At 36.4% G+C, this 15,867-nt stretch overlaps 1 protein-coding gene across 1 annotated transcript in view; it reads left to right on the forward strand.

Moving 5' to 3' along the window:
- LOC126187355 (calcium-binding mitochondrial carrier protein SCaMC-2) overlaps window positions 1-14,945 on the forward strand; it is a 225,517-nt gene extending 210,572 nt beyond the window's left edge. Inside the window, exons 8-9 of the mRNA XM_049928384.1 lie at window positions 1,906-2,053; window positions 11,923-14,945. Of these exons, the coding sequence (XP_049784341.1) occupies window positions 1,906-2,053; window positions 11,923-12,122 (348 nt within the window). The 3' untranslated portion in view covers window positions 12,123-14,945. The remainder of the gene's footprint in view (window positions 1-1,905; window positions 2,054-11,922) is intronic.
- Window positions 14,946-15,867: the final 922 nt, after the last annotated feature.

The raw sequence follows: 15,867 nt of genomic DNA on the forward strand, positions 1-15,867 counted from the left end.
GGGTACGTAATTAATTCCAGTGTTTAAGTGAAAGTGATTGTGTTAATAAATGCTGCCAATTCTTTTGTACTTCAAATTTTCACTAATTGGTGGAAGATCCAACTGCAGTTTTAATAACCTGTTGAAAAACTTTATAAAATCATACAAGTTCTTTCTTCTGGGATTAATAATCATTCATTCATTCATTCATTCATTTATTCATTAATATGATCCATCTGATCCTTAGATTTTAGTAACTTCAGTATTTAACATAAGGAACTTGTTTCAGTGGAACGGCCTTCATTCCTTGCTACCTGCTGGTCAGAGCACCCATTATATTGACGACATAAATTAAAAAGAGAATTTAAACTCAAGCTTGGCACATGAAACACACTACCTCTGATGATAAAAATTTAAAGTATTATCTGTCCCACCTAGTTACAAGATATCATCATTTGATGTATGTAATTTGTTCATAAGTACCTTACTGATGGGTGTGTAAGCCTATGAGCAGATCGGTAAACAACTTAGACTTCCATGATATAATCTCTGCCACTCGGAAAAATTTTATAACAGAATTATTTTCAGCACCAGGAAATACTCTATAGACAATCACATGGCCTCAATATGAGTTGCTCTCTGATTTGCCTATTATTTTAAATTTGTAGAAAAAATTAAGTAAATGCTCCATTAGTTACAAAGTCAAATATTGGATCAGGTATAAATTATATTAAAACTTCCTGGGAGATTAAAACTGTGTGCCCGACCGGAGACTCGAACTCGGGACCTTTGCCTTTCGCGGGCAAGTGCTCTACCATCTGAGCTACCGAAGCGCGACTCACGTCCGGTACTCACAGCTTTACTTCTGCCAGTATCTCGTCTCCTACCTTCCAAACTTTACAGAAGCTCTCCTGCGAAACTTGCAAAACTAGCACTCCTGAAAGAAAGGATATTGCGGAGACATGGCTTAGCCACAGCCTGGGGGATGTTTCCAGAATGAGATTTTCACTCTGCAGCGGAGTGTGCGCTGATATGAAACTTCCTGGCAGATTAAAACTGTGTGCCCGACCGAGACTCGAACGGTGCTTCGGTAGCTCAGATGGTAGAGCACTTGCCCGCGAAAGGCAAAGGTCCCGAGTTCGAGTCTCGGTCGGGCACACAGTTTTAATCTGCCAGGAAGTTTCATATCAGCGCACACTCCGCTGCAGAGTGAAAATCTCATTCTGGATAAATTATATTCCTTGTATGTATTGGAGAATGCAAATCAGCTAGTAGTGGCAAAAAGATGTCATCCCATATGTGGACAAATTTCAGAGTCTAGCCAACTAGAAGGTTAATTTCCAAGTTGTCAGTTTTTAGGTAGTTGCTTTGTATTTTCCTAGTGTACAGTTGTGGCATATAAGGCCACGCATTTTGAGTCCCTGGTATGGCCTCTCTGTACAGATGCAGAACATTTTCGTGCTTTTCTGTTATTCAACAATTAAAACTTAAGTGGATGTAATGATGGAACAGATTTCTCACTAATGATTAATACAGCAATACTATCTCCGTACTGTGCTGTAATGCCCTGTGAGGCACTTGGTGACCTGCATCCTGATTATCATGTATTCTACAGATTTCACAAACTTTTGGCCAGATCTTCTGGAAATGAAATCGTATGATTCTAAGTTCAAAAATTGTGCATTAATATTTGTTTGTCAGTCAGCTGTGGAATGGTTTTTCCTAGTTTCTGATAGATAAATATTTATTTTAGGAAACTTCATACTTTTTGAAGTTGAGTTGAGTTGATAATTGCTTTGGAAAACTGTAAATGTTCGTAAACCACACTTGTAGTAAAGAAATATGCCAGATAGGCTTCTTTTGTGTGTTTGAAGCAATACTATTAGAAAATGGTTATAATGGCTGTCATTGTTCTGCTTGTTCCAGACACTCAAGAACACATACCTTCGCAAGCACAATGACGGGTCAACACCAAGTGTCCTACTACTTCTAACTTGTGGGACTATATCAAGTACGTGTGGGCAGGTTTGCAGTTACCCACTAGCACTTGTTAGGACAAGGTTACAAGCACAAGGTAAGAAATTTTAATACTCTATTTCAGCTACAGTAAGCTGTAAAGTCTAACAAAGCAGTATGCTTTGGTGTGTCTTGTGGGTAAAAAGTTCCTTGGTTGTATTGCAGTCTGATAATGTATTATTTGTACAGTATATTGATCTTCACTTTGTCTACTTACTTCTCTTGATAATTACATGTTAGTTGTAGCATAGATGAACAGCTCGTATTAGACACATTAGTTAATAGTTTGAATACCTTGAATTTAGGATTCATTAACATGGGGAGCTACAAACACTACATTGATTTCAAACTTAATCTAAAATTCAATTTCCAGAGAGCCATGTAACACTGATCTATAGGCTGTGATTATGCTGACAATTTCATGACAGAAAAATTACCAAAGGCAGGAGAGCCTTCGTCTTTCAAGAATTTTTCAGGAAGCTTACTGCTACTGAAAAACAGTTCATTTGTAGGGGAAAGTGTAGATGCATCACAACACAAATGCCTGCAAAGTGCTAAATAAGTATGTTCACTGATAAAGAGTTAAAAATGTACTGTATCTTCGCAGAAGCATCAAAAAGCTTTTGAGACAACAAAGAATCTCTCTCTACATTCCAGAGGAATCAACTTACAAACACCAAATACTTAAAGAGAGTTAAGATGAGTTAAAAGATTATCTCTGCTTGGAATTTTCATTTTACTACATAGGTGCATACATTCATCAAAACAAAGTAACATAAATTCTTACATTAATGAGTTGCAACCACACAAAGTAACATAAATTCGTACATTAATGAGTTGCAACCCTCAGTAAAGCCAAAATAAATACATAAAAATAGGGGCATAGCCTCTTAGCTGCCACCCTTCTGGACTTCACCTCATTCCTCTTTTTGTTCTGCCCATTCACATTTTGTTTTTTCTCTCTTTTCTCAATTTTTGTATTTTAATTGCACTATACTCTTACTAAATGGCTGATATCTGAAAGAAAAGCCAAATAGATATTGTATTGTATGCAATTCCTTTTGTTGTCATTTCTTCTCCTTCTCCTTCAAGTTTGACAGTCAACTTTGTCAAATATGCTTCCTTTACTACAGGTGTGTGGTTCTGAATCACACTTTTTGCAATATTTGTTACCATTTGGCAAGAGAATGGAAGCTGTTCTGGAATTTCAAAATGAACTAAATTTTACTGTAAAAAAGGAAAAACAGTGGTCAGTATGTGTATACCGTACATACTAATGCCATTCCCAGTGCAGACACCCCCCCCCCCTTTTTTCTTTTTAATTAATTACCCCTTCCTGTAAATAATCTGAAACTGATTAAGTGAGGAAGTCTTTAAAGATTTATTGCTAGCATCTCTATTTATCTATCTCTCTCCTTTCCTTCAAATTGTATTCATCTTAGAAGCCAAGACAGTAGGGAAAACCTCTACACATTACACCAAGCATACGAAAGCCATTTTCCTGCAAGCACCTATGTCGTGCCAGAAGTGCAATAGAAATCAAACTTTGTTTCTTTTTATGCATTCTGTTGCAGTTGCTTTTGACATATACTTTGCATAGGATAACATTGAGTGAAATGTTGATGCTGACAGCTGAATGTATGCAAAACCGTAGATTGCTATGGCTGTAGCTCAATGATGCAACTCGTGAACTGTTTTGAGAAATGTAGGATGGTTCAACTTAATAATGTAGGTTTGTGATAGTGGCATCTTATAACAGTTATTGGCATGCAGTTTTACTTTACGCAAGATATGTGTCAAGATCAATTTGCCAAAGAATGGTTATTAATTGAATTCTGGTAAATAATATTAGTTTTGGTTAGATAGTTCCATGTTGCATGGATAATTTGCATGTTAAATTGTAATGATCTGAAACGAGTCATTTTTACATTTACAACTAATTTGTAAATATGGATCCTTGTCAAACATTTATATAGTTGTTGTAATTCCTACCCACCACATTCTACACATTACAATGACAGATATTCTTCTACAAAAGAGAAATAGTCAAAGAGAAACTTTTTCCTTTTTTTTCCGAATATTACTTTGCTATCTGTCAGACATTTTGTATTACTGGGAAGGTGATCAAAAATTTGTTGCACCATTGGAAATACCTTTTTGTGCTAAATACTACAGTAATGTGGAGTAATGAATACTATATTTTCTTCTGGTATTGTAATTAAGCACATAATTATTCCTTTTGAACTGCAGTGGATTATTTACAGTAAATTCCATGAGGGAATAAATTACTGTGAAGCAGTAGACAAAATGCCTGACTCCTTGAACAGATGTCTAATTGATGATCATGAGTTAGCATCCCATATTCTTCTTACAGCACATTCTAAACAGTGAAGAACTTTCTTAAAGATGGGTTACCCCAGAACATCATTCCATATGACATTATTGACTGAAAATATGCACAATGTCTACTTACTGATTTCTCTCTCTCCCCAAGATTTGCTATGAATCAAAGTGCAAATGAGGCTGAAGTAAGTTGTATGAGAATTTCCAAAATGTGGCTTTTCCCGTTTAAATTCTCATCAATATATACACCTAAGAATTTTGAGGTTTCCATCCAGTTTATTATTTCCTTGCCATGTGTTACATTTATCATTGGTGTTACAATTTCTTCTGTTGCTGTATGTATGCTCAGATAAAATACCTAATTCTGCTTGTTGTTTATTAGTAGGAAGATCATATACATACATGGTAGACCTGAAGCGAGCCTTTGGGAACTCCATACGTGAATTCTTGTTAGCATCTCTCACATGGTTTACAAAAAAAATCTTGTATGTGTGTGAGAGAGGGGGGAGGGGAGAAGAAATATTAATGTAATATTTTGGTAACATTATTCATCTTCACAAAAATTACAAGAGGTAACTGCAGCAAATATTGATAAACACAAACTGATGGTAGGCAATGAAAACCTTGTAATGCCATCTGCCTGTGAAAGACTCATCATTCCAGTAATCAGGAACTGTGTTGTCAAAGAGAAATTTGAAAGCACATGGATTTCTCTAATTTGTCAATAACGGGGCTTCTGCTATATAGTTACACATGTAGCAACATTATCTGTATTGCTTTGTATATTCTTTAAGAAACTGTCCATGCTAATCCTCAAAAATTTAACAGAATAATTAAGAGGTTTTCACTGGCTACCATTGAAATAGTTTACAAATATATATTTAAAGATTTAGGAATAACAGCAAATATTAAAAAATATATGTAGTTCATAGTTACACATTTCAGGATTTAAGCACAAAGCTAATAGATTAAAATTCTGAAAATGAGGAATTCAGTGATGCTAAAAGGAGAACTATAAAATGGGGATTATAATTAAAATAGGTATGCTTAATCAAAGTTCAGCATCTAGTGAATGAAGCCAACTGATAGCAGAGGTAGCAGCTTTAATAAAGTCATTGGACAATCCTGCGTACTTGTTTCTGACAATATGCTGATTGGTTTGTTCTTGGGCCCCACTGTTGCAGACTGGAGTCTTTGAGACCCCACTTGTGCATCATAGCATTGCATCTGGTGTGACAGGTTCTATGTAGGTTCCTCCATCCTTGACTGGTTGCTTCTTGGCATCACAGTTCACATCATTGAATGTTACTGATGGTGTGCAGACAAGGGATTTTAGTGTCCCCATAATGATTCTCATTGATTGATTTGTTCAGATGACTAGTTTCCTTGTATGAGCACTGTGTTGCCATACTGGGGCACAGTATTCAGCTGTTTGGGTACACTAGTGTCAAAGCTCACTGGCGTACAGGTCGAAAAGCAAGATTACTAGGACAGATTCTTGGGAAGCCCATTTTTTGTGGTAAATGACTTACTCTGTTTTTTCTCTAATTTTGATCATGAAGTAATAATTGGTTAACATATTTCCCATATGTGTCATCGGTTCCTTACTTGGGGCTTGCTATTTTAGCTTCAGCAGTAGTCTGTTTAGCCACACAGTATCATATGCTGCCAGCAGATCAACAAAGGGCCACCAATGACTTGAGTTTCTTCTGGAATCCAGCCTCACTTAGAATGTCAAGGTTAGAACCTGTTCACAGCAACTGTGATGGCTTCTAAACACAGCCTGATTTGTTGCAGTTACATTATTTATTATTCCTTGAATTTTGTTAAGGAAAAGTCATTCAAGTAGTTTAGAAGTGCACATTCAGCAGTGTAATTGGACAGTTACTTTAGTGATCACTGATGGCTTTCCTGATTTGAGGATTGCTAGTGTATGTGCAATTTTGAACTTTGAGGTACTTTTCCTGTCTCAAGTATATCATTACAGAACAACTTAAGCCAGGTTCTTCAATGTTCCCCATTGTGTTTTATAAATTCAGTGATTGCGCTATCCAGTCCTCTGCTTTCCTCATTTTCAGTGTTTTGATAGCCTCACATATGTCTTTCATTAAATGGATCTGATAAGGTGGTGTTATTATGAAGGTAGCTATAGATTTCATTAAGTTCATCTTTTATCTTTTCTTTTGTGGTCGAGTCTACCGGGACCTTTTGCAGCCTTGATTTTATTGAATGAGTGAAATTTAAGCTGGAAATCAAGTCCATTCATTTCTGCTTTATTGTTTGGTTTAGCTGTTTTAGTATTTTACCAGTTTCATGGTTTTCAGTCTGTCTGTATTCCACTTTCCAATTATCTGTTGCGTCATCCCAGCAAAGGATGTAATGTGTCCTGAGACCTTATGGTATATTATGTTTGACTGCACCAATTATGACTCCCACAAATCTCTTATAGTTTTATACTTTTTGGGCTGTCCAGCAAAAGTTGCTGTCAACCTCCTGAGTATATTAATTCCAGTTCACTGTCCCGAAATTCCATCTTAGCTTGTTAATGGAATTAATGATAGGTATCTCAAACCATGTATTGATTATTGTGGGGCAGTACTGGCATCTTAGGAAGTGTTTTAGAGCTTTTCGGTATGATTCAGAGGAAGTGTGTTTGCATCAGTGCACCATCTAGCAGAGTGAAAGTTTCTCATTTCTTTGGCATCATAACTAAGACAATTTTTTTCTGTCAGACCATTCTACTAACTTTCTCTATTTTCATCACTGTTTTTATAACACCAGGTTGTGTGACAGCTGTTGCAATCACCTAAGTATATACGCAACTGAGGTACAGATGGTGCCACTGGACATCAGTACTTTGTAGACTGAAACAGTAGTTAAGCCACTTGACTACAGAGTGATCACTTCGATGCCGCTGATCTCTTGGCGTCTCATTCCCTTAATATTAAGGAGGCTATTTCTTATGTACACAATGTCAGTTTTAAAAACTCCAGACCTTTGTTCACAAAATTTTTCTACGCTTACCTTTTACTTGTTGTGCATGGTCTCCTTCGAAATACTTTCTTCCACAATTGATACACTACTACCAATGCCGTTTCCCCTTCCAAAGCAGTCTTGGTACACTTTTAGTTAGATTGCATGAAGAATATTATCTCATCTGTCATTGTAAATCTTTGCCCTTTCAGTGGAGTTTTCAAGTTTGGAAATTAAAAAAGTCTGCAGGAGCCACTTTTGGAGAGTACAGGGGATGAGGCAGCACCTGTGATTTCATTTCTTGTGCAATAGTCTTGCACCATCACAGATGAATGTGTGCATGCATTATTGTGATGCAAGAGCCATGAAATGTCTTGCCACATTCCAGGTCATTTTCCTTCTCACATTTTCGGCCAGGCATCGCAACACATCATGATAGTACCATCAATTAACAATTTGTCCTGTGGCATGAATTAATGATGAATTAATACTTCAAAGCTAAAGAAAACAGTCAGCATGTCTTTGACATGTGACATGACCTGACAAGCTTTTTTTGGTCGTGGAAGACCTTTCCTGGCACATTGTGAAGACTGAACGTTGGTCTCAACATCATAACTGCAGACTCGCGTCTCGTCACCAGTTATCTGCTCCTTTGCGCGATTCAAAAGCTCTTCACAGATTGTGAGACAAAGGTCTTTCTGATATTTACTCATGAGCCGTGGGACAAACGTGGCAGCAACACGATGCAAGTGCCATGTCAGGATTCCACGAAATGATCTAACTGGAATGTTACATTCTTCTGCAACCTCTTGGACAGGCAGTCTTTGATTGACACACACAGTTTCATTGATGTTCCTGACATGAACATCATCGGTAGGTGTCGAAGGGCATCCTGAATGAGTGGGGTCATGTTTAACTTCCATCCACTCATTTTAAACTGTGTGAACCATTCATAATACCAAATATGGCTTAAGAACTCATCACTGTAGGCTTCCTGCATCATCTGGTGTGCCTCTGTAAAGATTTTCTCGAGTTTCATGCAAAATTTAATGCAAACGCGTTGCTCCTCCAACTCTTTCATCTTGAAATTCGCCCTTTCTTATGATGGTTGTTACGATATAGCAGATATGCTTATTCCATCCTGGATTTTCCATTATTTTATTTTACCCTTTGTTATATCATCTTCATTTAGGTGGGATTCTTGGAGAACTGGGATATTGGTCTGACCAGTGGCCCATTTTCTCATGTACTGACATTTGTCTTTTGGTTGTCCTTCTACATTGATCTGTAAACTGTGGATACTTGGTCCAAAATTGTGTTATCTTTGTTTGGCTCCAAGAAGAGCCATTGTTGCAGTTAGTTATCTAGTGCTGTTGTCGTGAATAGCCATAAGAAATCTTTGATACTGTATAGCTGCCAGTGGTGTAGACTTTTGCCATCCTGCTTTAACAGTCTTGCCTGGGGTACACCGTCTTGGAGGAGATCTACACAATGCAACCCACATTTATTGCAAAAAATTTACATAAAAAACACACAAAACATAGCCTGTGTCAAGGATTGTTAAAGTATGTAGGCATAAAATTGACCTTTTTTTTATTGATAGTAAAAATTTTTTATTCCATTTGCAAGGCTGTATCTTGCATAAGTAAATTTTCACAGTAGAATGTGATTTTTCTGCTATTTCTGGAACCTGCAACATGATGTGCGTGATGTTTTAAAGCATGTGTATCCTGCTGTAGCTTCTACATTTTATGAAACGGATTAAAAAAAAATTATTTTTTTTCTTCTTAGGGTATTAAGTCCATCATCATAACCAATTGGAAGGCGGTTTGTTTAGGCGCCAGACCAGTTACACATTTTTCATTTCTAAGTGTCTTCATTGCATTTCATGTAATCCATTTTACATGTGTGCTGCAATGGAACTGTTTGATTGTTCTGTACAGTCAAAGAGGTCCTTTTGTCAGAATTTTGTTTACATTGGATAGATACACATTTTTAAAGGCACAGTGTTGAAAATAGCATAGTGTAATGGTGTAAGGCACATGCAAATGTCAAGAAAAAGGTATCCTGGACTGTATAGAACAACCAAGTACAGTTAAGTGGCAGTGTTCAGTGTGGTATACATTTGTAACACATTCTCAAACTGTTTGTGACCCATAATGCAACTGGCAAAAACACATTCTACCTGTGTTAGCAGCTACTCCCTATTGTCCAAGCTGTAAGTGAAATGCACTTGCAACGTGATGGTAAGACTCTAGTGCCAGTAAAAAACCTAAAATAATGAGTAATTTAATCAGAATTTAATATCCTCTTTAATCTGTTTTTATCTTGGTAGATACACCATAATTCTTGCTATGTTTCAGATTATATAAGCTGCAGCAGCTCAGAATGAAACACACTTTAAAATACCAGGCAAATTTTGTTGCAGTTTCCAGAAATAGTATAAATGACATGTAGTACTTTGAATATATATACTTAGGCAAGACTGCCTAAGTAGACTTTGGGTGCTGTGTATTTGATTATGTTACATTAGAGACAAAAATCACATACGTAATTACAAAATTTAAATATGGGAAACCTGTGTGAATTCAGTTCAATTGCATTGTATTTTTAGTTATTAGTGCAATACTGCTGTGGTAACAGACCACAGGTGCCCCTAAAACTAGAAATAAATGTGCAGGGTGTATCAAAAAGAATCATCTGATTTGGCACATCTATATTTCTGAAACTAATAACACATATAATGAATTTTCTTTTTGATGAAAGGGAAACTCACCTTTTCATAGGTGTTCAGTATACCCCCTTGAGATGCACGGCATATGTCAGTGTGGTATTCAAATTGTTCCCACACTGTGGTAAGCTTTTCTTGAGTTACACCTTCCACAGGTGCTGTTATGTGATGTCGTAGTTCATTCATTGCTGTTGATAATGGAGGCACTTAAGAGTATTTCATAACCCACAAGAAATAATCGCGAACAGTCAGATCCGGTGACTTTGGAAACCAGTAATGTAAGGCTGAATCATTTGATCCAGCGTGACTGATCAATCGTTCAGTAATACTTTGATTTAAAAATTTCCCTGCTTCTAGTGTGACAGTACACCATCTTGTTTGTAAATGAGGTTGTTCGAATCAGTTTCCAACTGTGAGAAAAGAAAGTTTTTCAAGCATATCGAGATACGTACTTCCTGTAACAGTGTTCTTGGCAAAGAAAAATGGACTAGCATCTTTTCCCATGAAACTGCACAAAACACATTAAATTTTGGAGAGTCCTTCTCATATTGTACAACTTCATTTGGTTGCTCTGTAACCCACATTCTCACGATGGTTCACCTTTACATTTTAATGGTATGTTGCCTCATCAGTAAACACTAAGCTTGGAAGAAAACTATCAACCTCCGTCTTACAAAGAATGAAATTACAGAACTCCACTTGTTGTTGTTTGTCACCTTCACAAAGAGTTTGCAGTAGCTGAATTTTGTATGGTATCATGTATAAAAGTCGACGCAACACTTGCCAGACAGACATCGGGGGCATGTTGAGCTGCACAGTGAATAGAATTCTTTGGACTCCTTGTGAAACTATGGTGGATATATTCGATGTCAGTGTTAGACACTCGGGGATAGCCCGGAGATTTGCTTTTACACAAGCAACCTGTTTCATGGAGTTGTTCATGTCATCATTTAATGATCTGTGTTATAGGAGGATCCACAGCATACCTAGTACGAAAGTCACGCTGAACAGTTATTTATTACTGACCCGCACTGTACAAAACGTAGAACACAAAAGGCTTTCTGTTGTCCCGACACCATTTTTACTAGAAGTGAAATGGGAGCACACTGCTGCTACCTAGCAGCGACCGTGTAAAACTCAAGAGGTTACCCTTTCCAACAGTATGTTTCCCAACAGTACATTGTTCACGCACATATTTCAAATAGTGTAATAGTTATGATTTTTTAAAATAAGTTCATTCTTTTTGATACACCCTATATCATTGGTGGCATCCATAGGTACTGCAACTTGCATTAACAAGATGGAAGATATGGTACAATGCTGCCACTGTACTTAGGGGACCAGTGTATTAAGGAAGTGTTTTACAGAAAATCCAAAATGTCAAAGTACATTGTATAGGCAGTTTCTTCTTTTCTCCCCATACATCACAGTACGTGCTAATCAGAGCAAATACTGGTTATGTGATATGCATAATTGATACTGTGATTATAGATTGCAGGCAGTTCACAAGAAACTAAAAACAGTGTGCATGACAAAAGTGACTATCACCACTCCCAGTAATTGTTGCAAGATCTATACATGCCATGACCAGTTTCTATTATTTGGCCACTGGCAAATAAGACACAAGTGATAAATATTACTAGCATGCTATGGCAAATATCTAAATTCCTTCATTCATAAGTACTTAATTTTCTAAATTAGCAGTATTTGAATTGCTTTTAATTAACTTTTATAAAATCAGATTGACATATAATTAAATAATTTTTTTACAGAAGCTACAAAGAGAAACAAATTCCGACAGTAAAGGGATAAGCTGCCTATTATATTAAATTTCTGCCCAGAATACTGATTTTGACAAGTCTCAATTTTTTTGTTTGCAGTTATAACCACTGGCGATGGATCTGCTCATGCCCACAATGGAACTATGTCAAGAGTAATCCGGACAATAATCCAAGATGAAGGCTTCCTAGGACTGTACCGTGGAATAACACCCAACTTTTTGAAAGTGGCACCTGCCGTCAGTATTAGCTATGTTGTTTATGAAAGAGTTCGTCAGGCACTAGGAGTGAACATGACGTGATGCCATCTTGCTTTAGGAATTGTTTATTTAAAATTTACAAGAGTCCTAAAGACCACATGGTCCTGACTGTTGATAGATCCGTCATAATTTATTTGTGGTTGTAACTGAAAAACTACAGTTACAGTTAATCTGTGATTCTGAGTATTTCTCAAATTTTGTGAAAGTGATAGTTCTTTTTTAATAATGTTTACAAGACATTTGTCATTATTTGTATATGATGTATGAGTTCTGTGTATGTGTAATTTTCTTGTGTCCGGGTAAATACCTTTCTTAAAAAGTCTTTGCCAAAAAAGGTGTTTTCCTTAGCAAATATTTTGTGTGTGTGTGTGTGTGTGTGTGTGTGTGTGTGTGTGTGTGTGTGTGTGTGTGTGTGTGTGTGTAAGACATACAATTCTGTAACAGAAATGTTGTTTAATGATTAATCAGTATTGAGTTTTCTGGGAATTAACTTAAAATTTGAGAAGCTCATTCATCTTTAGGGAATCCAGTACAATTGCCAGACTAATATTACTCTTAAAATTGCATTTTCTCCATAAATGATTCAAGAGGCTAAATACATCTTGATTGAAACTCTAAAGAATGGTCTAGATCCAGACTATACTTTCTAGAGCTATTACTTACTGATGGTTGAGGTATGTGTCAGGTAATTGACACACTATACTCTGAATCTCATCATGTTACTTTGTCTTGTGCCTGTTCTGTTAAATTATATACATTCCGTTTGTCTGTGCCTGTCAGGATTTATTTTACTGTATTACTGCTGCTGTGTCAGTAAATTGTTTTCAGCAGTACTCCTTTTTTTTTTTTCACTAAGTCTTAGTAAATTGCTGTATCAGTATTTACAATACACGAAAATTGTTGGGTTAAAAAATATGCAGAAGCATTTTGGTTTATGTGTCATTGCTGCTCCATATGAAAGAGCAACAAAATATTGCAAATAGGAAATGGATAATTTTATATTGGAACCGTGCTATCCATTATTTTTGTGAAATTTTTGGTGTATTTGTGCATGTGAGAAAAAAGGACACATTGGTGACATTCATCAAATAATGCAATTATGAAGCAAAAAAATTGTGTTACTTGTTACAGACATTATTTAAAATTGTTGAATGAAAGACTTAAAAAAGACACTGCATTGGCATAAATAAAATTCCCATACTGTACTGTAGAAATTATAACCATTAATGGACCAGAAGTGACGATGAAGTGGTTGACGAGCAATCTCGGGCTTTTAGAAACAAAACATTATCAAATGTGAGAGAAGAGAGGAAATGGTGCAGAGGTGCAAGTGATACCTTTTTTTCAAAATAGGAAAAAGATAGGAACAAATTTTGGGTCAGGGGCTAATTTCAGAATTCAAAATATTAAATGGTTGGGTAAACAATGACAGCCTAGAAAATGACAGCGTCATTGTAGGGAAACTAGGAAATAGAAATCAAATGAATAAATGTTTGTGTAGGAAGAACCAAGCAAAAATTAAAACAATAAACTACTTTGAAAAATAAGGTTAAAAACCCAAGTAAAAAATTGAAGAGGGGCAATGAAAGAAGAGTAGGTCGGAGATAAAAGGAATAAGCCAATGGTAATTATGTGTTGAGGGGTATAGGCATTATGAAAAGATCTGGAAGTGTAGAGAAGGAACAAGAGACCCAGCAGGAATAAATTACCATGGGATCAGCTGAGATAATCAGCAAGTGCCAAGTTTGCTTTGGAGTAATCAAATATATCTACTGAAAATTTTATTGCATTTGGCATGACTTGCTGAATAAATTAGGGAGAGGTTCCTGCTTTTAATGTCACAAAGCACAGTTTGCAACTGGCTACTGTTTTTTCACAGTATACAGTATTGATTTGCACTCATTATTTAAAATTTTATTTTGAGTGTACTTTATATATATAAAGTAACACGGCTGTTTCAGTATATGCTCACTGTACTTGTGTCTTATAGTTGTCTTGTGCATCACAGTAATGCAGATATGCAGAGGTACTCATCTCAGGGGAAGACGTAACTCCTTAAAGTGTTCTGAAGTGCCCAGCACTGACATGATCAAAACAAAGTAATACCAGAGAGTCCATGTGAGTGGTAAAATAATAATTTAATTTAACTTACTCTGTAGACTTCAAATTACATGAACCATTTGGTGTCTTTGCTTCAGAATCATGCAGTGCCAAATAGTTGATACAGCATTGCTTGGTTCAGACCATCTTCCTATGCTTAATGTAGGTTGGGGTTCTAGCTAGTTTTCCTCTCCCTGTTATTTATTAAGCTCAAATTTCAACATACGTTATGACTACAGTCTCTGCCAGCTGGTTGCTTAGGCACTCTTACCTGCAGCATTTGTTGTCAGTAGTTCTTGTTTACATTCTGTAATATGCCCCTTATGGACCCAAAATTAGAAGTTTGTCAGAGGCCAATCTGCTACCTGTGCTATTGTTTGATCTGTCCATTTTGATGAGGCTGTGTATTTAGCAAAGCTTAAAATTTGTCTTAACTGGTACTAGGTACCTCATTTTCAGAGAAGAAAAAGTATGGGCATTTTATTAATGCTAATACATAATAATTTTGTTAATGACTCTGAAAACATTTCTTGACAATGGGCATCATGAAAAAGCTATATGCATTTTGTTTATCCCAGAAAACATGTAATGGATGTACTGCTGAAATTTATTGAGACTTGTTATACATGACATGTACATTCCTAACAAAAGAAATTGTTTGTGAATATAAAAATGCATTTCTGACTTTTTAATTGTCTAACAGTCATGTTTTATGAATCTGTGATGTAAATTCAAGGCCATTTTGCAATAAAATAACCTTGTAATATATACATAAAAGGCAGTTTTGTTTAGCTTGTACATGAGAATGTTTGTAGTGTATCTTGTCTGCAGAATGTGAAAGTGTTGAGTTTCAATTTCTGCTTCAGAAAGAGGCTACATAAGTGCAAAATATTAAACACTTATTGTACTGGAAAATCCTTCATGGAATATAAATAATGGAAGCAGTAACTATAACAAGTCACCCTGTAGATGAAGCACCGAGCTTTCAGTAGGCAAATAAACAAGACAGAATATTAGTGAGCTTCAAGAAAAATCTTTCTTCATAATGTGCTCTCTCTCTCTCTCTCTCTCTCTCTCTCTCTCTCTCTCTCTCCTCTCTCTCTCTCTCTCTCTCTAGCCCATTGGCCACTTTAAAGTGCTGTAGATGATGAAATGGTACCAGGAAGCCATGTGACCCTCCACCTACAACCTAAGCCATGGCATAGAAGTGATATGCATGTGCCAATGTGCTGTATGAAATCAGTGCAGCAAGACAGATTGACATGGAGGCATGATAGAAACAAGTTATGTTTGGATATATCTACAACCAAAATGAGAATAAAGGTGTCAGATTTGTTCATGTAGAAATGCAGCAGACTGTCCAACATGTCTGCAAAGTGTGGTGTACCTCTCACAGCTATTAACACAGTAGAAGAACAGTGGTTGTGAAAAGACCCTGAGCATTGGAGACCAGAGATGAGAATCACATTTTGTCAATGACATTGTTTCAAACCCAACTGGAAATATTGCTGTCAGTGAACACAGGTCCATCTCGCAAGTTTCTAAGTGAATATTGTGAAAGGATCTGCATGCAATGGACATTTTGATTTGGGATTCCCAAATAAACACTATTGCTCTCTGTGGCACTTAAAGCTGTGTGTTGTCAGATACAGAGAAACTAAACAGTAACTACCAGAAGGCATTTAGT

The sequence above is a fragment of the Schistocerca cancellata genome, chromosome 5 (assembly GCF_023864275.1).
Source record: "Schistocerca cancellata isolate TAMUIC-IGC-003103 chromosome 5, iqSchCanc2.1, whole genome shotgun sequence".
NCBI classification, from domain to species: Eukaryota; Metazoa; Arthropoda; class Insecta; order Orthoptera; family Acrididae; genus Schistocerca; species Schistocerca cancellata.